The sequence below is a fragment of the Carcharodon carcharias genome, chromosome 9, assembly GCF_017639515.1.
Source record: "Carcharodon carcharias isolate sCarCar2 chromosome 9, sCarCar2.pri, whole genome shotgun sequence".
In the NCBI taxonomy this organism is placed as follows: Eukaryota; Metazoa; Chordata; class Chondrichthyes; order Lamniformes; family Lamnidae; genus Carcharodon; species Carcharodon carcharias.
In genome coordinates this window covers 27,834,604-27,857,555 of record NC_054475.1, presented here as the reverse complement: position 1 = coordinate 27,857,555, position 22,952 = coordinate 27,834,604, and the positions used below count along the sequence as shown (strand labels likewise).

The following is a 22,952-nucleotide window of genomic DNA, read 5'->3' as shown; positions in this document are numbered from 1 at the left end:
AGTCGTGCGATATTTTGGTCGGCGAATGCACACCGGAGTCAGCAGTGCGCCTGCCGACAATTAAAAGGCCTATTAAGGCCATTAAAAAGTTGATTATAATTAATTTTTCGCTGCCCGTCCAACCTTATGGTTGGCAGGCGGGCGAAAAGGCCAAGTGGTCTTTGCACTTAGGAGTGAAACGAGGTTTCCAAAAGCAAGTAAAAAATAAAATAAAAACTTGTAATTTTTCATGTTTCGTCATATTTTAATTTCTTTTATTACTTTTTTTCATATATCTTCATCTCCCTGAGGCAGCTCTCTTTCTGAGGGAGATTATGTAGTGCGCTCACCCAGTTTGCACTCTTTCCTGTGCCTGCTCACAGAGGCAGAACTAAGCGCTGCCGCTCATGTTTCACGCTGGGCGGGCCTTAATTGGCCTGCCAACGTAAAATCGCCCTCCGGTTCCAGGCCCGATCACGAGTGGCAGTCAGCGTTTCAACCGCCACCACCGAGCCAAGGGCAAAATCCTGCCCAACAAGTACTCAATGAGAGAAGTTACGACAGACTGGAAGAATTAATGAGTAATGTGCCTCAGGACCAGCTATTAGAACTGTTTTTAGCTTTAAATATTAATTATCTGGATCCAGAAACTCAACGCAAAGCGAACAGATTTTCATTTGATGATAATCTATGAGGAGTAGCAGAATCTGAAGAAGTTAGCTCAGAAAAAAAGAACCAAATGGAGAAAATTTGTATTTTTCCACATAAAGGATAATGAAATATTTGTCAAGTAATGATATCCAAGAAAAGAAGCAAAGGTGGGAAAATGGACGGTGAAGATCAGCCACGATTTAGTTGAATGATAGAGCAGGCCCAAGATTCTGAATGCCCAATCGTGTTCTTAATGTTTCTTTATAACTGGGCAGAACAATAGCAGAAGAAATTTAATGCAAGAAATATATATTATTATATTTAGGAAGAAAAAACAAATGAGATGCATACAACAACCGCAATTTACATTTATATAGCGTCGTAAACTATCTCGAGGCGCTTCACAACAGCAATTGTCAAATCAGAATTTGACACCAAGCCGTGAAAGAAAATATTGGTCAAAGATGTTTTAAGGAACATCTTGAAGGAGGAGAAAAAGGTGGAGAAGATTAGGAAAGGAGATCCAGAGCTTTGGGCCTAGGCAGCTGAAGGTACAGCCAAGAAAATCGGGGATGTGCAAGAGCCAGGAATTAGAGGAGTACACAGATCTCTGAGGATTGTGGAGCTGGAGGAGGTTACAGAAATGTTGGGGAAGAGGCTGGCGGGGTGACTGAGACTGTGGATACACACTGCATATATGAAATAGTTTAGGATGAAGTTGAAAGAAATGTAGGCATCATAATAGACCTGATGCTAAATATTTGAGCCAAAACACAACACTAATTGACTGAATGTTGAACAATTAGATAAAACAACAGAAATAAACAGAAGAGGTAGTAATCAAATTTCATCATGGTTAATCAGACCACACCTTGAATACTGCATTTAGTTCTGATCATACTGAAGTAAAATAGATTTTCAAGCACTGGTAACAATACAGAGAGATATGTGGCTTATCCCCTGTTTGGGGTCTGGAGAAACTTGGGCTTTTTGGTCTAGATAGGAAACATCCTAAAAGTGTTCTTGTAGAGGTATTTAAGCTTGTTAAAGGAATGAAGAAGATTAACCAAGAATGTTACTTTTGTAGTAAATCTTGGGGGTTGATCAGGGTTCAGACCACTAAAAATTAATTTTGGACAGATAGCAGGGAATCATTCTTTACACAAAGAGTGATCAGCATATGGAACAGCATTTCAGATAGAGGAGTTGAGGCAAAATCCATGAAATCACTTGAGCACATCGCAACAAGAGTCAGCGATTTAGCCATTTAAGCCTGTCCTGCCATTCAGTGAAATCATGGCTGATCTGAAACCTAATGCTATATGCCTGCCTTTGCCCAATATCCCTTAATGCCTTTTGGTTAACAAAAATCTATCAATCTCAGTTTTAAAATTAGCACTTGATCTAGCATCAGTTATCAGTTATCGTTTGCAAGAGTTCCAAACTTCTACCACCTTTTGTGTAAAGATGTATTTACTTATTTTATTCCTGTAAGGCTTAGCTCTAATTTTTAGACTATGCTTTGTTGTTCTAGACTCCCTAACCTACAGAAATAGCTTCTCCCTATCTACCCAACCTGTTGCCCCTAACGTTGTGAAACCTTCAACCAAATCACCCCGAAGTTTCTAAATTCCAGGGAATGCAACCCTAGACAGTGTAATCTCTCCTTGTAATTTAACTTTTGGGAATTCAGGTATCAGTATGGTAAATCTATTCTACATTCCCTCCAAGGCCAGTATATCCTTCCTAAGATGTAGTGCCCAGAATTGCACACACCACTTCAGGTTTGGACTATCTAAGGCTTTGTACAGCTGATGCATAACTTCTACTCTCTTGCATTCTATTCCTCTAAATATAAAGGGCAGCATTCTGTTAGGCATTTTGGTTATTTTCTATATCTGTTCATGACATTTTAATGACTTGTGTACATGGATCCCCAAATGTTTTTGGACTTCCACTGTTTCTCTCTGTTCACCATTTAGAAAGTACGCTGTTCTATACTTTATAGATTCAGTTGATGACCTTATATTAGCCTACATTGAAATCCATTTCCCACAGTTTTACCCATTTAATTAATCTAGCACTTTTACATTTCTACCTACACTGTTTACAATACCACTTATGTTTGTAGGGGAGGAGAAGAATTGGATGCCCTTGATGAAAAGGAAATAGTTCGGGCCAGGACATTGGAAACTATTAAAATGGTGATGGGTATCGAAAGAGTCGTGAATGTAGGTGGGAAGAGACTAGGCAAGAGGTGAAAAAATAGAGTCAAGATGGGGGAAAAAAATCAGTTCTGTGGGGCAAGAACACCTGAAATGTTGGATCTACCAGGGAAGCCCTGTTTGTAGATCTTGGGAAGGAGGTAGAAGTGTGATGTGCAGAGTTGGGGGACTGAGGTTGGAGCTGTAGAGGAAAGTGGAAATGAAGTCAGTGACAGTTTGGAAATGATGTCTGGATGCTCGGTGGTGGTTTCATGGACCATGGAGAGCTAGGAGGAGATGTCAAGAGAGTTGGTATTCCCCCTCTGTGGAGGCCAATTTGCCAAACAACAACTGCATCACCATTGTCAGCACGTTTATATTAGGGTTGAAACTGAGAGATTGGAGTACCACGAGTTCAGAAGGAGGTAGATTAAAGTTAGTGAGGGGAGCAGAGATACTGAGACAGCTGATGTCACATTAGCAATTCTCAATATAAAGATCTAAAGAGGGTAAAAGCTGTCCAGTGATATACATACAAGTCTGGGTGGCATATGCAATGGAGCAGAATCTAAAAATGGTGTTCCCATGCGCCTAATCCTCTTGTCCTACAAAAAAAATGATATTACGCATTTAGGAAGTGCTGGTGAAGAAGCCTTGGTGAATTGATGCACTGCAATCTATGGGTAGTACACACTATAGCGACAGTGGGTAGGATTTTCCTGCTGGCTTCAAGGCCCCAACATTGGGACCACATGGGGATCCTGAACCCACACTTGCCAGGAGCCAGGCTGGGGGATCTGCTTTCCCCAGAGGCAACCTCCTAATTGTCTGCCTATTAAGTCCTATTAAGGATCAAGGGCACTTCCAAATGGAAGTGACTCGGAGGCATAAATTTAAATTATAAGTTCATGAGGTCTGAGCAGGAAACCCCTCCAGTGGCAGTGTTTTAGGCTGCGGGTGCATCCCCCTCTTTAGGAGTGGAGCTCCCTGCTCCAATGGCACCCAAGCCTGCAGCAAGGAGTCTGCCTCCATGAAGCTGGTGACTTCCCTCTGGTGGTGGCGGGGGGGACATCTGGCCAGCAAACCAGGAAAAACATCCCTGTTTGGGGCCTGAATTATTTAAATTGACTCCTCAATTATTTAAATAATTGAGGCCCCAATTAGGGATGATTTTAGGGATGATGTTAAGGATGATACTTCAAATTGCTGTTGTGACATCAGCTGTCTCAATTTCTCCACTTCCCTCACTAAATATCTCTCGTTAAACTCGTGGCACTCCATTGAGCAGCAAATATGTTTGCTCTTTAAAAAGTGCAACGTTTTTATTGTCAATTTTACTTAATATAAATGCTTACTCAATAGTCACAGAACTAGTGCATATTGACCAAAACTCGGAAAGCTGATCATTTACTTTCTGTAAATAGTTTATATTTTTTGCTTATGCACTTCTCAATGTTGTAAAAAGCTGAAACATCATATTTGAATAAGATTTATTAAACAACCATGTTGCAAGTATGTAGTAGTTCAGATCTGGAATGTTGGTGTTTGAATGGATGACCAACATCACTTTGTTTTTTTTTCATGATTTTGGAAAGTGAAAGTAGCATAGGATTTTCATCAAAATCATCCCATGTGTTTTTGTTCTTTTAATAAATAGAAACCATTTCAAATAAACCCATTACTATCATGAGAACAGCACTTATGTTCAAGGGTGTTTGTTAACCGATCATCTGTTCTTTTATCAGGGGTGTGATTAATCCAGTTGGTGGTGCCAAGGGCAGCAGGACTGCCCCACTTCAATGCATTTCTGTTGCTGAAGGGCACTCTAAACCTGTGCTGTGTCTAGATGCAACCAATGACCTGCTATTCACAGGCTCAAAAGGTAAGAACTTAATGAGGGAAGGGGGGATATGGAGGCTGGGTGGCACAGGGGTATTGAAACTGACTTTTTACCTCTGGAATTTCACACTTTTTCTAAACCAATGCGATGAACCTTGTCTCTGGCTGGAAGAATCTACTGTAAGATGAGTCCCAAACAGGGTAACAGAACAACACCAGCATTGAATGAGACATCTTGTTGGAGAAAATGAAAATGTCTTTCTTGTTCAGGAGTGGATGCTCTTCTGAGGTTGAGGTGAATGAATGTTCTTGGACAGAGTTAAACGAGCTTTATTCTACATTTAACTGCATCATTCCTGACTTGAGAGCACCTCATCCTGATGCTGGAACCAGGGAAAAGGTGTACCAGACCCAACTTCTACATAGGGCGGGATTTTTCCACACCTGCCTGCTGCCGGGATCTTCCTGTCCCACGGCAAGTCAATGGACTTCTGACTGGGGAGCCACCTCGCCCACGGCGGGTCACCACCCACGACAGGCTGGAAAATCCCGACCACAGTCTTGGCGAATTTTGTGCTTTAGCCCTTTTGTTTTAGAAAATGAACCTGTCATAATGAGAGGTCTCAACTTTCCCCCAAGAGGTCTGTTGCCAATAAAATGTTTAGGTAAATATTTTAAAATTCTTAGTTGCTTTACTTTGCTCTGATGTAAGTAAGCCAAGCCTAATATAGCCTGTGGGCACGGAATGGGTAGTAAAAAGGAACATCTGACTTCCTGACTGGTTAGAGACTTGGCGCAGAATTTCCCCATCCTGCCCAGGGTGGGTTTGTGGCGGACGACATTGGAGAATCTAGCGGGAGCCATCATATCGGAATCCCGCCAGTGTGAAAACAGTTTGTAATTCTTCCGATGGCCGGCTAATGGTGCATCAGGTATCCTGCAGACTAGTTGTGTGAGCCCAATTTGCATTCATTACCATCTCATGAATATTCAGTAAATATGCTGCTGGCCAGAATCATGTGGTACCTTTCAATCTTGCGTCACACCATTGGGAAGTCAGACCATTCTGAATCACGTTTGAAAAAGGGTGGCGTGCAGTAGTCGGACTTCACTCACGACTTCGAGGTGAGTGTAACATTCATAGCCTACCTGCCACAGTGCTGCACCCGGTTTCATTGGGATGTAGGGTTGGTCTGGTCCTTGTGGGTGCCTCCGTAGTCCAGAAGGACATGACTGTGCAGTGGTACTCAGGCAGGGCTGAACATTCAGAGACCAACATTTCGAGTGGGGTGGGGTGGTGGTGAAGGATAATGGACACACGGGGTCAAAGGGGTAGGAAGACGTTGCAAGGGGGTGGAGGAGGAGGGGGAATAATGGCAGGCAGAGGGGAGACTGAGGGGTGGGAACCTGGAGCCTGACAACGGAAACTGATGCTGACAAACAAGTGGGTGAATGGGATACCACGTGTTTGAATGGGTGGGGATGCAGGCAGATTCAGAAATAGGAAAGGGGAGTGATGTTCATGTGGCACAAGAGGGATGGGCCGCACTGAGACTCATGAGGGGATTGGGATGGGAGACAGTGTAGTGTTCAGTCATGAGGGTGATGGGGAACTCATTGAAAGTCAAAGTCCTTGGGCTGGGGCCAAAGGGTCGGACTCAGAGGGTAGAGACACTCCTTGGGCTCACATTCAGGATTGAGAGAGTACAGATAGTCCTGGGCATCTGTGGACCTCAGAGTCAAGAGTGAGATAGAAGAGACAATCCTGAGGTGCAGCGGTCTATGCTACAGGGCTATGCATGGCACACGCTTTGTACTCCTGCTCCAGGGAGGGGCAAGAGCTGTGTGCTCAGTTGAAATAATGCACAGCTTGGTGTGTAAGATGTTTACACAGTCCATGTCCATTGGTTTGTCTGACTTTGTGCTGGTCTGCAGATGGGATGGTAATGGGAGGCATCTGCAGCATGTTTTTGGGGAAAACAATAAAAGGGGGGGGTGTTATGTGAAGTTTCTTGCAGGGGAGTTCTCCTTTGTAGGTGACCTTGCACACCTACAGAAATGGGAAGGAAAGAGGGGCACATGGTGCATGGGCATGTCAATAGTGATGGGCTCAGAAGGGAGGGTAGGAATGTTAACAACAACAGCAGTGGGATCCAGTATTACTGGGGGAGGCTGGAGAATAGCAGGAGGGAGCTCTACCTTCACATCGTAAGGTTTCAGTTCAATTTCTGGGACGAAGACAGCGTTGGAGGGAGTGTCAAAGCTGGTCTCCAAAGAATAGCATAGAATCACCATGTTGCATGATTGAAGTAGTGATGTAGTTATAAAATCGAAAGTGGAAACAAATCTGCATGGGAGTGTTCTGATTCAGTGTGGGAAGAGCGCACTGCTGGACTGAGGAGCCCTTTCTGGGTGTGTCCTCTAACTTGTTAGCGCCACAAGATTAAAATGAAGTCAGAGCTGAGAGCAAGGAGGAACACCTCCTTGGGAAGCTACCTGTTGGAACCCATGCCTTTTGCCACACTATAACTGGGAAATGCAGGCATCGCTAGCTTAACATCACAATAGCTGCGTTTCAACGTTAACACACAGGAATGTGAAATTTGGGAATGCAAGCATCCGTTAAGCAGGCATGGGTGCTATCTCTGTGACATCCCATCAGTGAAACACCTTTCGTTTGCTTTCCAGAATTGGCATTCATAACGGGCCAAAGGGCATCCAGTCATTAATCATGAGCAACTTATTGTTAATCAGTAAGCCAGATCTAAGATTGGAGCACTGAACTAGGTCAGGTCATGCATGCCATTCAAACCTTCTCCAACCACTGTGCGATTCAGATACTAATTCAGGGATGGCATCTCGGCCACCTCGATGTGTGTGTTAGCACCTCATATACAAGGCTGCACCAGCAACAAGGCAAGTAAGCAAAAACCACTGTAGACTAATACAGTTGCTATTGGTTCAAGATTGCCAGCTTCACTATTTTCACCTATGATTCATTAATTTATTCAATCTATCATTTCAAAGAGAAGGACAAAACAGTTATGGATCCTGATCTCAATGCTGACTTTTTGAAGGTTCTAGTATAATGAAGGAGGAGAAGGGGCAGGCGACGCCAAGCACAGCTTCAGTAGGAGGTCCCGTCTGAGGTTCAGGGCGCAGAGGAGTCACAGCAAGAACATGAGGATCAGGAGGATAGACCCAGACCACAGAGGCGATTCACTAGACCAAGGGTCTACTGAAGAAGACTGTCCTATCAGCAGATGAGTGAGAGACAATGCTGCACACGTCTGCACTTGGTCTGAGTTATAGTGGATCATATCTGCTACGTTCTTCGGGAGGAACTAACGCCTCATGGAGTGGGAGGCTATCCCCTGCCAGTGGCTTTGAAGGTCACTGCTGCGCTCAATTTCCTTGCCTTCAGATTGTTCCAGGGATCCACAAGGGACCTGTGCAGCATCTCGCAGTCCACCACACATAGATGCATTGAGGAGGTCACAGATGCCTTCTACAGCAAGGGATATCACTATGTGAGGTTCACACTTGATGAAGATAGCCAGGCTGCGAGATTCAATGGGTTTGCAGCTATCCCAGGCTTTCCGAGAGTGCAGGATGCAATCGACTGCACCTATGTGGCTTTAAGAGCTCCATGGCAGCATCCCCTAATGTTTATCAACTGTAAAGGTTTTCATTCCATCAATACTCAACTGGTATGTGATCGTCAGGAGCGCATCATGCATGTTTATGCCAGGTACCCTGGGAGTTGCCGTGACCAATACATCCTGAGTCACTCCCAGGTGCCCCAGATTTTCCAAGGGCATGATTGGCTGCTTGGGATAAGGGGAACCCACCGAAACGCTGGCTCATGATACCTGTGCGTCAGCCTCAGAGTGCATCGGAGGAGAGGTACTACACAGCTCACAACTCCACACGGTCCTGATTCAAGCAGACTATTGGTATTCTGAAGATGCACTTCTGATGTTTGGACCGCTCAGGCGGTGCACTGCAGTACACTCCAGATAGGGTATCCCGCATCATCATTGTGTGTTGCGCCCTTCACGACCTTGTGCTGCAAAGGAGAGATCCCTTGCAGAGGGAGAAATGGAAGAGAATGAAAACTCCTCGGAGGATGAAGAGCAGGGGGGCCAGGAACCTGAAGAGGGTGATGAGGGTCAGCTTCCACAGGACAAGCCATCAGATGGAAGATGCGCCCGTGCCAATTTAATTGCCACCAGATTCCAGGATAAATAAAGTGAAGGCAACGGGAGATGACCACATTCCTTCTGTCCCTTAATGCCATTCCATTGCATTGAAAGGAATGTCCAAGCAGTCACATCCAGAGCAAGTTCAACATTCAGACTTGCACCTTCCAGCCTCATGATTGGCCAGGCCATGATCTCTAAGAAGGTCAGTGGTGCACCCTGTATGCGCTCGCTCTGGGAAGTGAGAGTTGACCTGACTTATTTGCTGCAGTCGTCACCACATTAATGAGAAACTAATGTGAAGCTATAGTGAGATGAGGACGTGGTTGGGGATATCATCCTCCTGTCCAGGTTTTGTCCTTTGGCACTACCACTTTGAGGAGTCACATGTGCCACTAATCCTTCAAGGCTGCTGGGCTGCACTCACACAATGGTGTGACATCAGGAAGAAGGGTTACAAGCGATTTAATCTCACACTCCCAATAATAACATTTTAACACATCTCCATGATATCACACAAGGGTGCAGGAACTATCTCCAGTGAGGTTGACATCACATTAATGTGAATCTCACAAAGGGAGACTATCACTGAGTGGGAGGATGGCTAAACCCTGAAATAAGAGGATTCATACGTATGTAATCACAAGACCTTCAGCTGACTGAGCCATTCACATAAACAACAAATGTATTAACACAAGTGCAATATTTTTAGTGTTGCACACCCATGACCCAAAAGTGATTTCAATATTTCTTAATTTTCCTAACTACTACCACACCTGGGTGCAGTCCCGACATCCGCATCAGAGGTGGAGGCAGCCTGCTTACTGCTGTGATCCTGATGTCTGAGATGACTTCGGCAGATGTTCTTTGGTGGCTTAGGCCAGGAGAGCCGCGGTCTAATAAGGGTCACCTGCTCAGAGGCAGATGCACCCTCAGCAGCCTGAGAAGCTGGAGTGGATGGGGTCACAGGCAGAGGGGAATTGGAGTGGCTGGACACCGTTTGGAACGTCCTGAGAGGAGGCTCCCGAGGTGTCTGGCTGACACTCATTCTCCCTGTGGGTGCCCAAGGGCCCCTCCATGACTCCTTAAGGTGAACACGTCCCTGAAGGGAGGTCAAGGTGCCTAGTCCTCCTTTCACCTGAACCCTGATGGCATCCACCAATGTGTGTGGCCACCGAAGCCAGGGCTGAGCGCAAAACCTGCTGGACCAAGGTCTTCATGGTGGTCGCCAACCTTCCCAAGATGGCCTCAAGATGCTCACATGTTGGAGCCATGACATCAAGCAGAATGCGGACAGACTTCGCCACCCTTCACTCCAGCCTGCCTAATGGCTGGTGCATCTCTGCATGATGTTCTGCTGCCTCTCGTTGAATCTCCAGCATTGTGTTGATGGCCGCTCACAGAAACTCATCGTATGAATCAGTCTCAACGGATGGCTCGTCTCCAGAAGCCCTCTGAGTGCCAGATACCTGAGCTGTCCCTGCCTCCAACTGTTGTGAGGACGTGTCAGTGAGGTGTTTTCCAGTAGATGTGTCCGAGCCTAAGCTAGAGCTATGACCCACCGAGGTGTCTGTCTCTGCACTGGTGGAGGGTGCAGGTGAGCGCAATGATGGTTCTTCTTCAGTGGCTTCCTCAGTTTCGTCATCCGAGGTGGTCTAGGGGCTGGAGCTTATGTTGGCCTTCCTCATCTGCCTAGATCTGCTAGTGCCTATAAAGGAGAGAAGAGAGTTATAGTTCATGAGCAGGCAGATTACAATATTGCATGTCACTCACTGTTAATATCAGGATGTGATGAACTCATGGAGATGTCATCCGTACTAGGTTGCTGGGACAAGCCAATCTCTCCTTCCCCACAGGAGCGATCCCTGTCATCTCCAGCCAGCTCCGCAGCATCCTCCTCAAACTAGGTGGAGGGGAGGGGGGGTGGGGGGGTACTATGTCGGCTGACCCTCCCCTTGTCTGGGATCTTTCCTAGCTGTGTGGGTCAGCTTGTCCTGGATGAAAACAAAAGAAAGGAATGTGATGGAGAAAGGGTGGAGCATAAATCTGGAAACATGCATGACCCTGTGCGTGGTGAGTCCTCCCTGGAAGGGGCTGAGGATGGAGTGTATGCAGCATAGGTGGGATGGTGATGATGTGAAAGTTTCAGTGAGACAATCAGTGGGTGATATGTGTCCCTTGCCAATGGTTGTGTGAGATCCCTGAAGAGAGTAGCCCTTTGAATACATGATGCCATGATGAGAGTTTGATATTGGAGGGAGTTGAAGGATGACTTACCCTGGTGGAGTGGATGAGATCATTCATCCTCTTCCTGCACTGGATGGTGTTGCGGGTGCGATGGCCAGCCACGCTGACCACCTCTGCAATGGCCTCCTAGGTCAGATAGGTGAGGCTGGTGTGCTTCTTGGAGCCATACCTGGGATAAAGCCTATACCTATGCTGCAGCACTTCTCAGATCAAGGCCTTGAGGATGTCAGACAGAAGCGGGGTGCAGCCTTCTTCTTTTGGCTTGCAGCCTTCTTCGTCTGGTTTTCAGACATCTCTGCGAGTCTCCTGGGGACAGCTGGGCTGGAGAGAGTGAAATGTGTGTGCTCGGGTGGCATTTAAATATGGCATCCAGACCTTCAGGTAACAGCCGGGTGGATGATTCAATTCCCAACCCGCCAGGTGATTTGGAGGGATATTTGCCCGTATATAATTAATAAGCTTCCAAGAACGGAATTGTCTACGATTTCTCACCATTCCAACCAGTGGGAAACGTGCTGTGAAACCTGCCTGCTGCAGGACTTAGTTTCAAAAACAGAAAATTCTGCCCTTGCTTCCCATTATTTCTTCAGTATATTCAATCCATTTAATTCAACTCCACTTTTTTGGCAACTGCCTTTACAATTTATTCTGACTTGTCAAGTTGCTTTCAATTTCCAGATCTGACACACATGATCATATTTTTTCCTGCAGTTTGTGTCATATATTACATTGAACATTGAGTTAGCACAAGATTACCTTGCAAGATTCATTTGACGAGAATTGTTTCTGCTGAAAATAAGTTGATTATTTTGGGTGCCTTTTGATTGCAAATCACAGTCAGTTCCTGAAAATTGATTATAGAAATATTGACATTGAAAGGAACAATCTTTCATTTGATTACATAAACCATTTAGGATTGTCTGCTACTTGTGATGAAATCACTAGCATTACTATAAAGAATGTATTTATGATGTTATATAATTCCAAATGGTATAGCATAATTTAATTGTAAAAATTAAAATCCGGCAATATTCAGTTAAGGAAGAGCTACTGAATTGTTTCAATTTATGCAGATACAATATTTACAACATGGTTAAAGACAATTTTTCTCTCTATTTGCCACTTAATTCCCTCTCATAACATATCGTCATGTAAACAGAGCAGTGCCAATACCATGATGTAACCAGCTGGCTGAAGGTGGCAGGGAGTGGTGCAGATTAATTTCCTTTTCCATTTCATTTCACCACCTCGTGGATTGTTTGGCTGACATTGAGGCCCCAGTGTGTGAGGAATTGTGAATGTTAGTCTGTTTGTTACCACACTGTTGGACATCAAGCCATGCCAACAGTGTCAAACTAATAAATATCAAAGTTTAGGCAGTGAAATTATAGGTCTCTGGAGCTGTTTAAAGAGGGTTACTTCTGAGGTTTGGGAATAAAGAAAAAATGGAGTAAGAGGGGTCTCATGTAGTAACCAATAAATATAGAAAGCAACATCTAATATAAATAGAAAAGCTATATGCTTTAAAAAAAACTATTGGCTTGACTCAACCCAGGATAGAAATTTTGTGTAAAACTCTCCTCTTGTGGTGCAGTAAATAGTCTGTTGATTGCTCAACGACAGTGTCTGCCTATGTTATTGCAGGGAGGTGTTCTACAAAATTGTTGTTGCTATGTTGCCTCTAACCAGCAATTTAAAAGACAGTGATAGGACACAGATAAATGTGCAAGTAGTTTCCTTTATTCATCAAGAGGACTTTCATGTGGTAATTTAGGTCGTCTTCTTTTCGTGTCCACAGACAGTCTATACATGGCCCAGCCAGAACTGGACACATTTTTGCGCCTTATTGTTGAATTCGGCAAGATCTGCAACAGTGCAGGGTTCCTCTAGCGATATTCATTGCAGGAGATGTTCCATGTTCTGTGGCTCAGTTCCACATTCACAAGTTGTCGAGCAGGTTGTATATCCCCATTTGCTTAGTGACACCTTTGAATGACCACCAGTCCTAAGTCTGTTAAGGCACTTCCAGGTTGCCCAGTTGCAATTAACTCCTGGGGGAAGGCTTTCATCTGGTAGAATCTCCATCGCTGGGGGTTGTTCGAGACTGGCGAACCAGTCTTTCCACAAGGCAATGTGGGCTTCAGATGGGGTTGATTGTAATGGAACAACAATGCTCATGAAGCTCTTCCTTGACTTTAGGCGGCTGGGTGTAGGTGTATGACCATGTAGAGGATGCCTCTCATCTGATGTTTGACAGAGTCGCTCTTACTTGCTGGCTTAGGTGTCTATGTTCCTCCTTGATAATTGAGAGATTTTGTTTAATAATGCAATTCTAACTTAAAATCAGAGGTCAAATTATCGTTTGTTTTAAATTTCCTTGAGTATCTGTGGGGGAAAAAACTCTTAATTTTGGATTTCTGAATTTTCTGTTCTTTGTTTAATTTTACAATCTGTAATTCATTTAGATCGCACTTGTAAAGTGTGGAATTTGGCCACTGGACAGGAAATCAGTACCCTGAAAGGGCATCCGAACAATGTGGTCTCTGTCAAGTACTGCAGTTACTCCAGCCTTGTGTTTACAGTCTCCACATCGTACATCAAGGTTTGGGACATCCGAGAGAGCCCCAAATGCATCAGGACACTAACGTAAGAAACTCACGCTATGGTCTAAGGGAGCACACCATTCATCACATATATGTTAAACCCCATCACTGATTATTACTGAACTTTATGGTTATTAATTTAAAAAAGTAAGAAACATGGAATAAGAGATGTTTATTCAGCCCATCTGGTCCTTCTACAGAACATGTGCCCCACATGTTCTGTAGAAGCTGTGCCCCACTTTGTATTCTCCTAAGTGAAAGCTCTTGAAAATCTCAAGCTCATTAAGTAAAATAACAGAATGCCAATCTAGCTTTACTCCATTATTTAAATCTCGCGAATGTGTCTTTGCAAATGTTATTTCCTTGATATCAGCAGCTTGAAAAGCATTCCTACCACACAGGATCTTTGATTGAAGTATCTTTCAGAGAAGAGTTTATTTGTGTAGTTACCTATTTGTTACATTTTTAATTAACTTGCACTTGTTGGATATATAATTATATTTAAAGTTATCTGACAGTCTGCATCTGTAAGGGACAGGAAAAAAATGAATGTAGAAATATAAGCTTCAAACAAATAAGAGAGTAACATCAACATTAGCCAGGAAGTATGCTGAAAGACTGCTCAATTGAGGGAAATGAAATGTATAATCTTAAACATACCAAATAAATTAAGTATGAACTAAACAAACATTCCTCAGAATAGATGAATAGGTAAATTGAAGGGGAGTAAGAAAGAAAAATTGAAATATCGAAAGGATAAAAGGAAGGAGAGAACTCCAGGAGGAGTAGAGGAAAAGGATATTAGATGTGTAAAATGGAAAAAGAAAATGGGATAAATATAATTAGTTAGACGACTAAAATATAGAAATTGTTGTAAAGTTATAGAAGACAAAATAGCTGAAATCTTAAATATATTTTCTAGAACTATTCAGTAATAAGCATAATATTAATCTACTGAACTATTATACTCCATATCCCAAGGGATTTTAAAATGTGCAATGGATGTTTAATACTTTAAAAGGGACCTGATGATTAACAAGTCCTACGGGCCTTATTTCTTGGGACGATGGAGGAGACTATTGCAGGGAAGTGGCCATTAATGTTGAAGAATAATTGGCATGGTTGAGGATCCACAGGACTGGAAACAAAGACACATAGTGATGCTATTTAAAAACTGCCCAAACTTGAAGCAGATAATTGCAGTCTCAACAGATCAACATAAATAATAGGAAACAAAAAACATGAGTACAGAAGTGGAAGGTCTTGCTTAATTTCATTGAAGACTTCATCAATGCAGTAAATAATAACATTTATTTCAATTTGCAGTATGCTTTTGGCAAAATTTACACAAAAGCCCTCTGAATTAAAAAAAAGTCCCACACGAATCTAGATGTAAAGCATGTGATTGGATAATTAAAGAATTATTAAGGCTGGAATTCTCTGGCCCCCGCCACAATGGGTTCCCCCACAGCAGATGTGAGCCATTCAGACACCCATTATCTTGGATGGGACCAGAAGATCCTTTGGGTGGCGGGGGGGGGTTTGCTGGGCAGAAACTTCGGGTCTCAGATACCAAGAATTCTTGTGAGATATACAATTTCAGTCTGGAGTATGTGCTTGGTGGTGTCCCACAAAGCCCTCCAGATTCAGAAATTGTGCTTTTGGACTGGAAAATTGCATATCTCCCTCCATTATTTAAGAGAGGGAATGAAAAACCAGGATTGTATAGGCCTGGCAGTTTAACTGTCAGGGAAAGTAACTGGAATCCATCATCATGCAGAATGTGACTGACTACTTGAAGAAGAATGAGCTGATCAAGGAAAGTCAGTAAGAATTTGTGATGGGTATGCCATATCTAACTAATCCTAGTTTAATTTTTTTTAAGTAAGGCACTAACATGTTGGACAGGGTGCTATCTTTGGATGTTGTCTTTATGGATTTCCAGAAGGCATTTGATAATGTCTTGATTAAGAGCTTATTAGCAAAAATAAAAATGCATGAAGGTAACCAAGTGACATGAGTTTGGGAGGAAGGAGACAGAGTATAGGATAAAATAACTACTTTGGTGGGCCTGGGGTCAAAACATAATTGAAGTGTCAGATTCACTGAAGACAATGTATACAACCAAGCAAAGAGTGCCTTTCAAAATTTTAAACAATACTTAAAATTGATTAATGTAATCAGTTTAATGATTGTCCTTCTTGCTTTGCTATTAGTTACCCACTTTAAATGAAGATTTTTTAGGGAGGAGGAAGTTCAAGAAAGTAAGACTAAGTCAGCAACTTGACAAGACTTCATATAATTTTACTATATCAGCTAAATGAAAATTACCAATTATTTGAGCTCAGTTGCTGGTTGGAAGTAAGGAGAGCAAGAACACATCTGATTGAATGCAAATTGGATGTCAATTTATTACCATGTTTTCCTAGTCTAACAACAGCTCACATTCATGTTCTGGGATAATATTGGGTGATAAGCTTGCAGACAGCTGTAGTGATATCCTTGTATTATCTATATGTAACACAAATGGGGTATGTGGATTCATTTCATTTGAGGATTCCTGGTGAGCTTTATTCATAGCTAAATCTGTACAAGTAGTAGAGTAAACTCTTGACATCTTGTTGTCTAGGCTACTACAGTGCAGAGAGAGAGAGAGAGACAGTGGCTCCTGGTCACATAATGATATCCAGGTACCTAGCGCATCTGCATTTTGAGCTTCTGAAAGGGACATCACTCTTAAAGAGATATTACAACATCCCCTTTTTCCAAAGATAAATCTTGTACATTACAAGTAAGATACATAGACATTGAGTAATAGTGAACTTAGCTATACAACAATAGGTTTTGTAAGCTTTGCGTACAGAAGTTAATGAGTGTAAAATTTACAAATTTGGAAGTTTGGGTGTCCACATATCATTTTGGTGGTTTGACAACTCTTCCAGATCTTGTCATGGTGTAACTTTCTGGAGAAGTGGGGGTTTTGCCCTTTCCTTTTCTTGATTCACAGCTGTGTTGTCAGTGTGTTAATGTTCCATCCCACTGTCACCATCTGGGTGTGCTCGTTCGTGTTGGCTGTGCACAATTGGCATGTTGTGCATTTCTCTTAGCTGGCTTCTGTTGCTCAATGTTGCTTTGTTAAATGTTATGACTTCATAAGACCTGGGCTCACTGCACACTTTGGATACTTATGTGGGTAATCATGTTCCCATTGTGGAGTGTGCGACCCTGACCTTCTGTCCTACATGTAGCTGAGGTAGTTCCACACCTGCATGCATCATCTTCATCCTTTCTTGTTTATCGAGAAGTGCATCCTGCATCTCGCAGAATTTGGATAGGTGATGGCTTGGCAAGATCATTCCAATTTGTCTTCCAAACATGGTCTCTACTGGTGATGGTAATCCCAAATCCAGAGGTATAGCTCAAAGGTGCAATATTGTGACACCGAAATTCTTGGGCTGTAACCTCCGAGCGCCCCAGCATTGGATTTGGGGAGTACCCCAAAGAAGTGCTGGGGAGTCCATCTGGGAAGTTCCTGGGTAAGGGTTTGCATGGCAATTGCCCAGAAGCGCTAACTTCCTCTGGACAATTGCGTTGTTCTGGGAACCATCCGAAAATGAGATTTAAATTGCAAATGTCAGATGGTTCCGCCGGAGTTATACCAGTATTCACTCGGAGAAAGTTAGAGGGATTAAAACCTCTTCTAACTTCTGGGTGACTATTGTAAAGGCACTGATTCCACCGCACTGCCCCCCCCCCCCCCCCCCCCCCAACCAACAGCCCTGACACCCTGGGGGACTCCCCACCCCTGACTTACCACCCCCACCGTGGTATTCCCCATCCACTGACACCCTCATGGGACTCCCGCCACCCGCACGGCACTTCTCACCCGACACCAACCCCCTACCCCCTCACCAAACGGGCCCGACTCTTACCCCACAACCTGACATCACCCCGCCCCCCCCCCCAGTGTCTGACCCATAGCCCCAAAATTCCAACGCTCCCAATGCCCCGAATGTCTGAAACCCCACCCCCGATCCCCCCACCGATGTCTGACCCCCAGCCCCCACCCCTCCGAATGGCCAGTCTGCTCCAGCCCCTTCCGATGTCTGACCCCCCACCACCACCACCTCATGTTAGATGCTCCCCCCAGCGTCCGACCCCCCCCCCCCAAGCTTCCTACTCCTTGAATGGTCTGCCCACTCCACTCCATCCCGATGTCTGAACCCCCCAGCTCCCCCGATGTCCAACCCACCCACAGCCCACCCCGATGTCTGACCCCCCCACCCAACCTCCCCAAATGTCCAGCCTGCTGTAAAACCCTCCCAATGTCCGACTACCCCCACACCACCCCTGATGGATGACCCCCTCCCCCATCCCTACCCAACCTCCGAACACCCCCACCCCTCATATCCTTTTCACTTACCTTGGGCACTTATTTTTCCCCTGGCCTAGTAAATTTCAGTGGGACCTTTAAACATTTATGGCAGCAAGTGCTGTAAAAAAAAAAAATGAAGTCCTCCTTCAATTGGGCTTTGCTGGACTTCGGAGATGGCTGAGCTGCCTGCATCATGCCTGGCCTGAGTTGGAAGGTCGGGCAAGACAGACAGAGAAGAAATTTGGCGTAGGTAGGTGGGCACAGAATGGCAATTTGACTCTGATTGCCACTCCAAGGAAGTTATGGTTCCTTGTTTTGTTGTCCTACACTTCATGATAAGTGATTTGACGTTGTGGACTATCCACTCAGTGAGGCCGTTAGATCGGGGTTAGTGTGGTGAGGTTGTCAAATGATTCACGCCCCATTTGGCACACATGTCCCTGAAAGGTCTGCCCATATAATGTGGTCCATTGTTTGAAATTATTTAATCAGGCATACCAAACAGACTGAATTTTGCATTCAATGTGTCTGCCACGGATGCACTTAACAGGTGCCTGCCTGTCTGACAATTGGAAATTTGTCGAAGTGATCAGTGACTAAGGTAAAGTCGTCTCCATTTATGGTAAATAGCTCAGTGGCGATTTTGGGCCAAGGAGCCTCGTGATGGTGTGGAGGTTCTTTATGTTGCTACGGCTGTGGCTGGTGGCTCTGGCATGCCTCACACATCTTCACTAACTTCTTGATGTCACTGTTAACCCCGGGCCAACAGACCATATCACGTGCCAGCCATCTTCTTCACTCCATGTCCATATGTCCTTGGTGTAGTTGTGACGATATGTCCTGTTGAAGAGCTTCAGGCACAAGTACTTGTTTCCCTTTGAAAATTATGCTTCTCAAGATACTGAGCTCATCCTTGTACTGCCAGAAACCTCTGAGGTTGACTGGCAGCTCTCTTATCATGTTGAGCCATCCTTCTATGATAACTTTCCACAGTGTCTTCAGTTGTGGATCATTGGCTGTTTCTGATTGAGGTTGATCATACTTGGGTTGACCAAAATGCAATAGCTCGATTTTGAGTACATCATCCACCTCAAAGTCCATGCTATCGACTTGGAGATCCAGTGGAATGTCTGCATTCTTGTTCAGATTCTGCAATCTGTTCAGCGTGTCAGAGGTGACTATTTTAGTACTAGGTTCGTAACAAACGATGAAGTCGTATCCCTGTACTTTTACGAGGAGTTGTTGTAGTCGAGGTGATGCACTTGTCATTGGTTTGTGCCAGATCACCTCCAGCGGCTTGTGATCAGTTTCCAACAGTGAACTGCTGACTGAACAGGTAAGTGTGGAATCTTGTGATCCCAAATACCAGACTGAGTGTCTCAAGCTGTATGTTGGAATAATTGGATTGTGCTTGAGATAGGCTTTTGGATCTGAAAGTAATCAGTTTGCCATCTTGCAGATGCACGCTCCTTGTCCTTTCTGCGAGGCGCCGACTTCGAAGATTGTCTTCTTCCTTGGGTCTTACTATTATAGGGGGCAGGTGTCTGCTGGCAACGATTGTTTGAGAGACTTGAATGTATGTTGGTCGCCTTCCTGCCACAGATGGTCGGTCTTTCTTAAGTAGCTCTCTCAAATTGTCAGAAAAGTTTGACATGTATGGTGCCAAGATGTTGAAAAATCCAAGGCATCTCTGTAGGTCTTCTTTGTCCTGTGGGGTAGGCACATGTCTAACATCTTCAACTTTGGCTAGATTGGGATTGATTTGCAACCTGAATAGAGGGAGCCAAAGAAATTTGTCTGCCTCACATTCAACTGGCGCTTTATGCTGTTGAAGACAAGCCCCTCACAGCGAGCTACTGCCAACAGTGCGTGAAGATTTTTTAAAAAATTCATTGACAGGGTGTGGACGTCACTGGCTGAGCCAGCATTTATTGCCCATCCCTAATTGCTCTTGAGAAGTTGGTGGTGAGCTGCCTTCTTGAACTGCTGCAATCCATGCGGTGTAGGTACACCCACAGTGCTGTTAGGGAAGGAGCTCCAGGATTTTGACCCACCGACAGTGAAGGAGTGGCGACATAGCTCCAAGTCAGGATGGTGAGTGGCTTGGAGGGGAACTTGCAGGTGGTGGTGTTCCCATGTATCTGCTGCCCTTGTCCTTCTAGATGGTAGCGGTCATGGGTTTGGAAGGTACTGCCTAAGGAGCCTTGGTGAGTTTCTGCAGCGCACCTCATAGATGATACACACTGCTGCCACTGTTCATCAGTGGTAGAGGGAGTGAATGTTTGTGGACGGGGTGCCAATCAAGTGTGCTGCTTTGTCCTGGATGGTGTCAAGCTTCTTGAGTGTTGTTGGAGCTGCACTCACCCAGGGAAACATTCAGTCACATTCCTGACATGTGCCTTGTGGACAGGCTTTGGGGAGGCAGGAGGTGAGTTACTCGCTGCAGTATTCCTAGCCTCTGACCTGCTCTTGGAGCTACAGTATTTATATGGCTGGTCCAGTTCAGTTTCTGGTCAATGGTAACCTCCAGGATGTTGATCATGCTCTTCTTTGGTTTTGTCCATCACAGCAATATCATCGGCAATGCATAGGCATCGAGGCATACTTTCTGTTATCTTGTCCGTATGCTGCTGGACAGATCTTGACTGACAGATAAGCCGAAAGGTAGTCTCTGGGAGCAATATCTTCCAAATGGTATTCTGAAGGTGGTGACTTTCTGAGATTCCTTAGCTAAGTGGACTGATCAGTACCTATGTTTGGCATCCAGTTTGGAGAAGAATTTAGCTCCTGGGAATCTGGGATTCAGTCCTCCAGCCTTGGAATCTTGTGTGAGCATCTCTTTAGGGAGAGGTTTAGACGTCTCAGTTCTAGACATAACCTGATCATGCCATCCTCCTTTAGAATGCACGTAATTTAACTACACCAGTCTTTGTGGTAACGCACATGGTGGATGATGCCATTATGTTCCATGTCATCCAGCTCGCACTTAAGCTTTCCTTGTATGTGAACGCTGCACTTTCTGGGAGGGTCAATTGATGGAATTGTGTTTCCTCTGAGGTGCGGTACAGCATCATCTTTGAAACCTCCTTTGGCGTCGAACCTGTCTGGGTACAACTGTTGTAGCTCCTCTACTGATGTAATGTGAATGTTCTTGGGTCTCGTCTGCTGCCATTGGTACCTTGGTGGTCTCGTGGATAATCACAATGTTGAGATCCATACAAGCTGTCATTGCTGGTCCACCTGTGTCTACCAGGTAAAATACCTGTGGTTTCCATGTTAGTTTATCAATGCAAGCAATTGGGGACCCACTGTATGCAGTCAATTTAGCAAGTGTCGGTTGTACCATTATTTCCAGTGGTCCAGATACATGTTTTTCAGATTCAGACTTGTAGGATATTTGCACTAGCTCCCATGTCAGTCTTCATCTTGAGTTTATGTTTGCCAACTTTCCTTGGGCATATGACGTAGATAGTGGCAAAAGCTTGACTCCATCCACACAACACGTTACATTGACAATGTGAAAAGTCTGTTTGTCCTCTAGTCGAAAGCTGTTCCATTCTGGCTCTTGACTTGGGTCTATCTTTCTGTGACCTTCGAATCGGGGCTTGCATTTGCACAGGTCTCTGGCACTGTCCTTGCTGTTATTGCGATGCTGCTGCGCCTATCTTCTGTTTGTTTGTCTCCTATTGTGCCCTCTGGCTCTATCCCTGGAGTCTGATTTCTTTCATAGGTGGGCCCAGTGTCCTTTTGCACCCCATGCCTTGCACAGATCTTGGAATGCAGGGCAGCTTCAGGGTGGATGCGACAAACCGCACTTACCACAGAGCTTCTTGTTTATGGGGCCTGTATTGAGCCGATACCGTTAGCTGCACCTAGTGCTGTGGATGCTGTTGTCAGCTACAATGCTTCCTTCCATCTCCTAGCAGCGCATCAATGCTGTGATCTTTTAGGGGTCCCTTTGGAACGCTTCAATAAGTGTTGAGGCAATCACCAGCTCCATTATTTGCTCCGTCAATTTGGTCTTTGAAAAGTTGCGTCTGTTGCTCTTGCTACAGCATCTGCTGACGAATTGGTCTATTGATTCCTGTGGCTGTTGCTTGTAGGGCATCAATTCTAGGCAATAAATTCTAAAATTTACTCTTGTGCGAAGCTGATCTCGCACTTTCCAAATCTTTGTAGGATCTTTTTAGTCCTCTTCAGATAAGCCAGATGTATTTACTCTGAGTAACCCTTTGCCACCAGTTACTTTCAGTATTTTCATGGCTTGCTTATCCAGTTCTGCAACTGCTCGGTCTATGAAGCATAGCTGCATTCTTTGGTTAAAAAGTTTGAATTCAGGCAGGACATCTGTAGCCTTCCAGTTCATGCTGGGGGTCTTGGTATCCATCCTACTGCTGTTTTTTGAGCTTTTTCAGACACTATTGGTATGCAGGAATGTTCTTATGCTGTCCTTTTGGATTTTCTGACACTATTGACGTACAGGAATGTTTTATGTGCCTCCAGCAATGTACTTGCTGTGCTCTCTGCTTTTTGTTTTTTCCCTTGCTTTATAAGTTTACTTTTTGCAGTCCTCGCGTGCTTTCAGCATTGTATTTGGCATGCCTTTTCTATTCTTTGTGTTGTATTTAACTCTGTGCCCTCAGCTCTGTTCAACTGCGCTTTACTTTAAGTAGCGCAATCCTGAGGCAGTTGGCTGCTTGCCTGGACTTGCTGAGCCCAAAGGTACTCACAGCTTGTAAAGTAAGTGAGCCTTGTTTTTTCCGTTTTTGGTGCTTGTTTTCATCTGTTTTCTGTACCGTGGGAATTTCTGGAATGCTTTTTAGCCTTGCCTGCTGATTCTCCCCTTGGTCTT

The 22,952-nt window shown here is 44.5% G+C and overlaps 1 protein-coding gene across 4 annotated transcripts in view; it reads left to right on the top strand.

Annotated features, from left to right (window-relative positions):
* kif21b (kinesin family member 21B) overlaps positions 1-22,952 on the top strand; it is a 183,830-nt gene that overhangs the window by 146,305 nt on the left and 14,573 nt on the right. For all 4 annotated transcript variants that reach the window (XM_041196211.1, XM_041196212.1, XM_041196210.1 and 1 more), the window contains 2 exons: positions 4,580-4,716; positions 13,588-13,768. In XM_041196211.1, the coding sequence (XP_041052145.1) occupies positions 4,580-4,716; positions 13,588-13,768 (318 nt within the window). The remainder of the gene's footprint in view (positions 1-4,579; positions 4,717-13,587; positions 13,769-22,952) is intronic.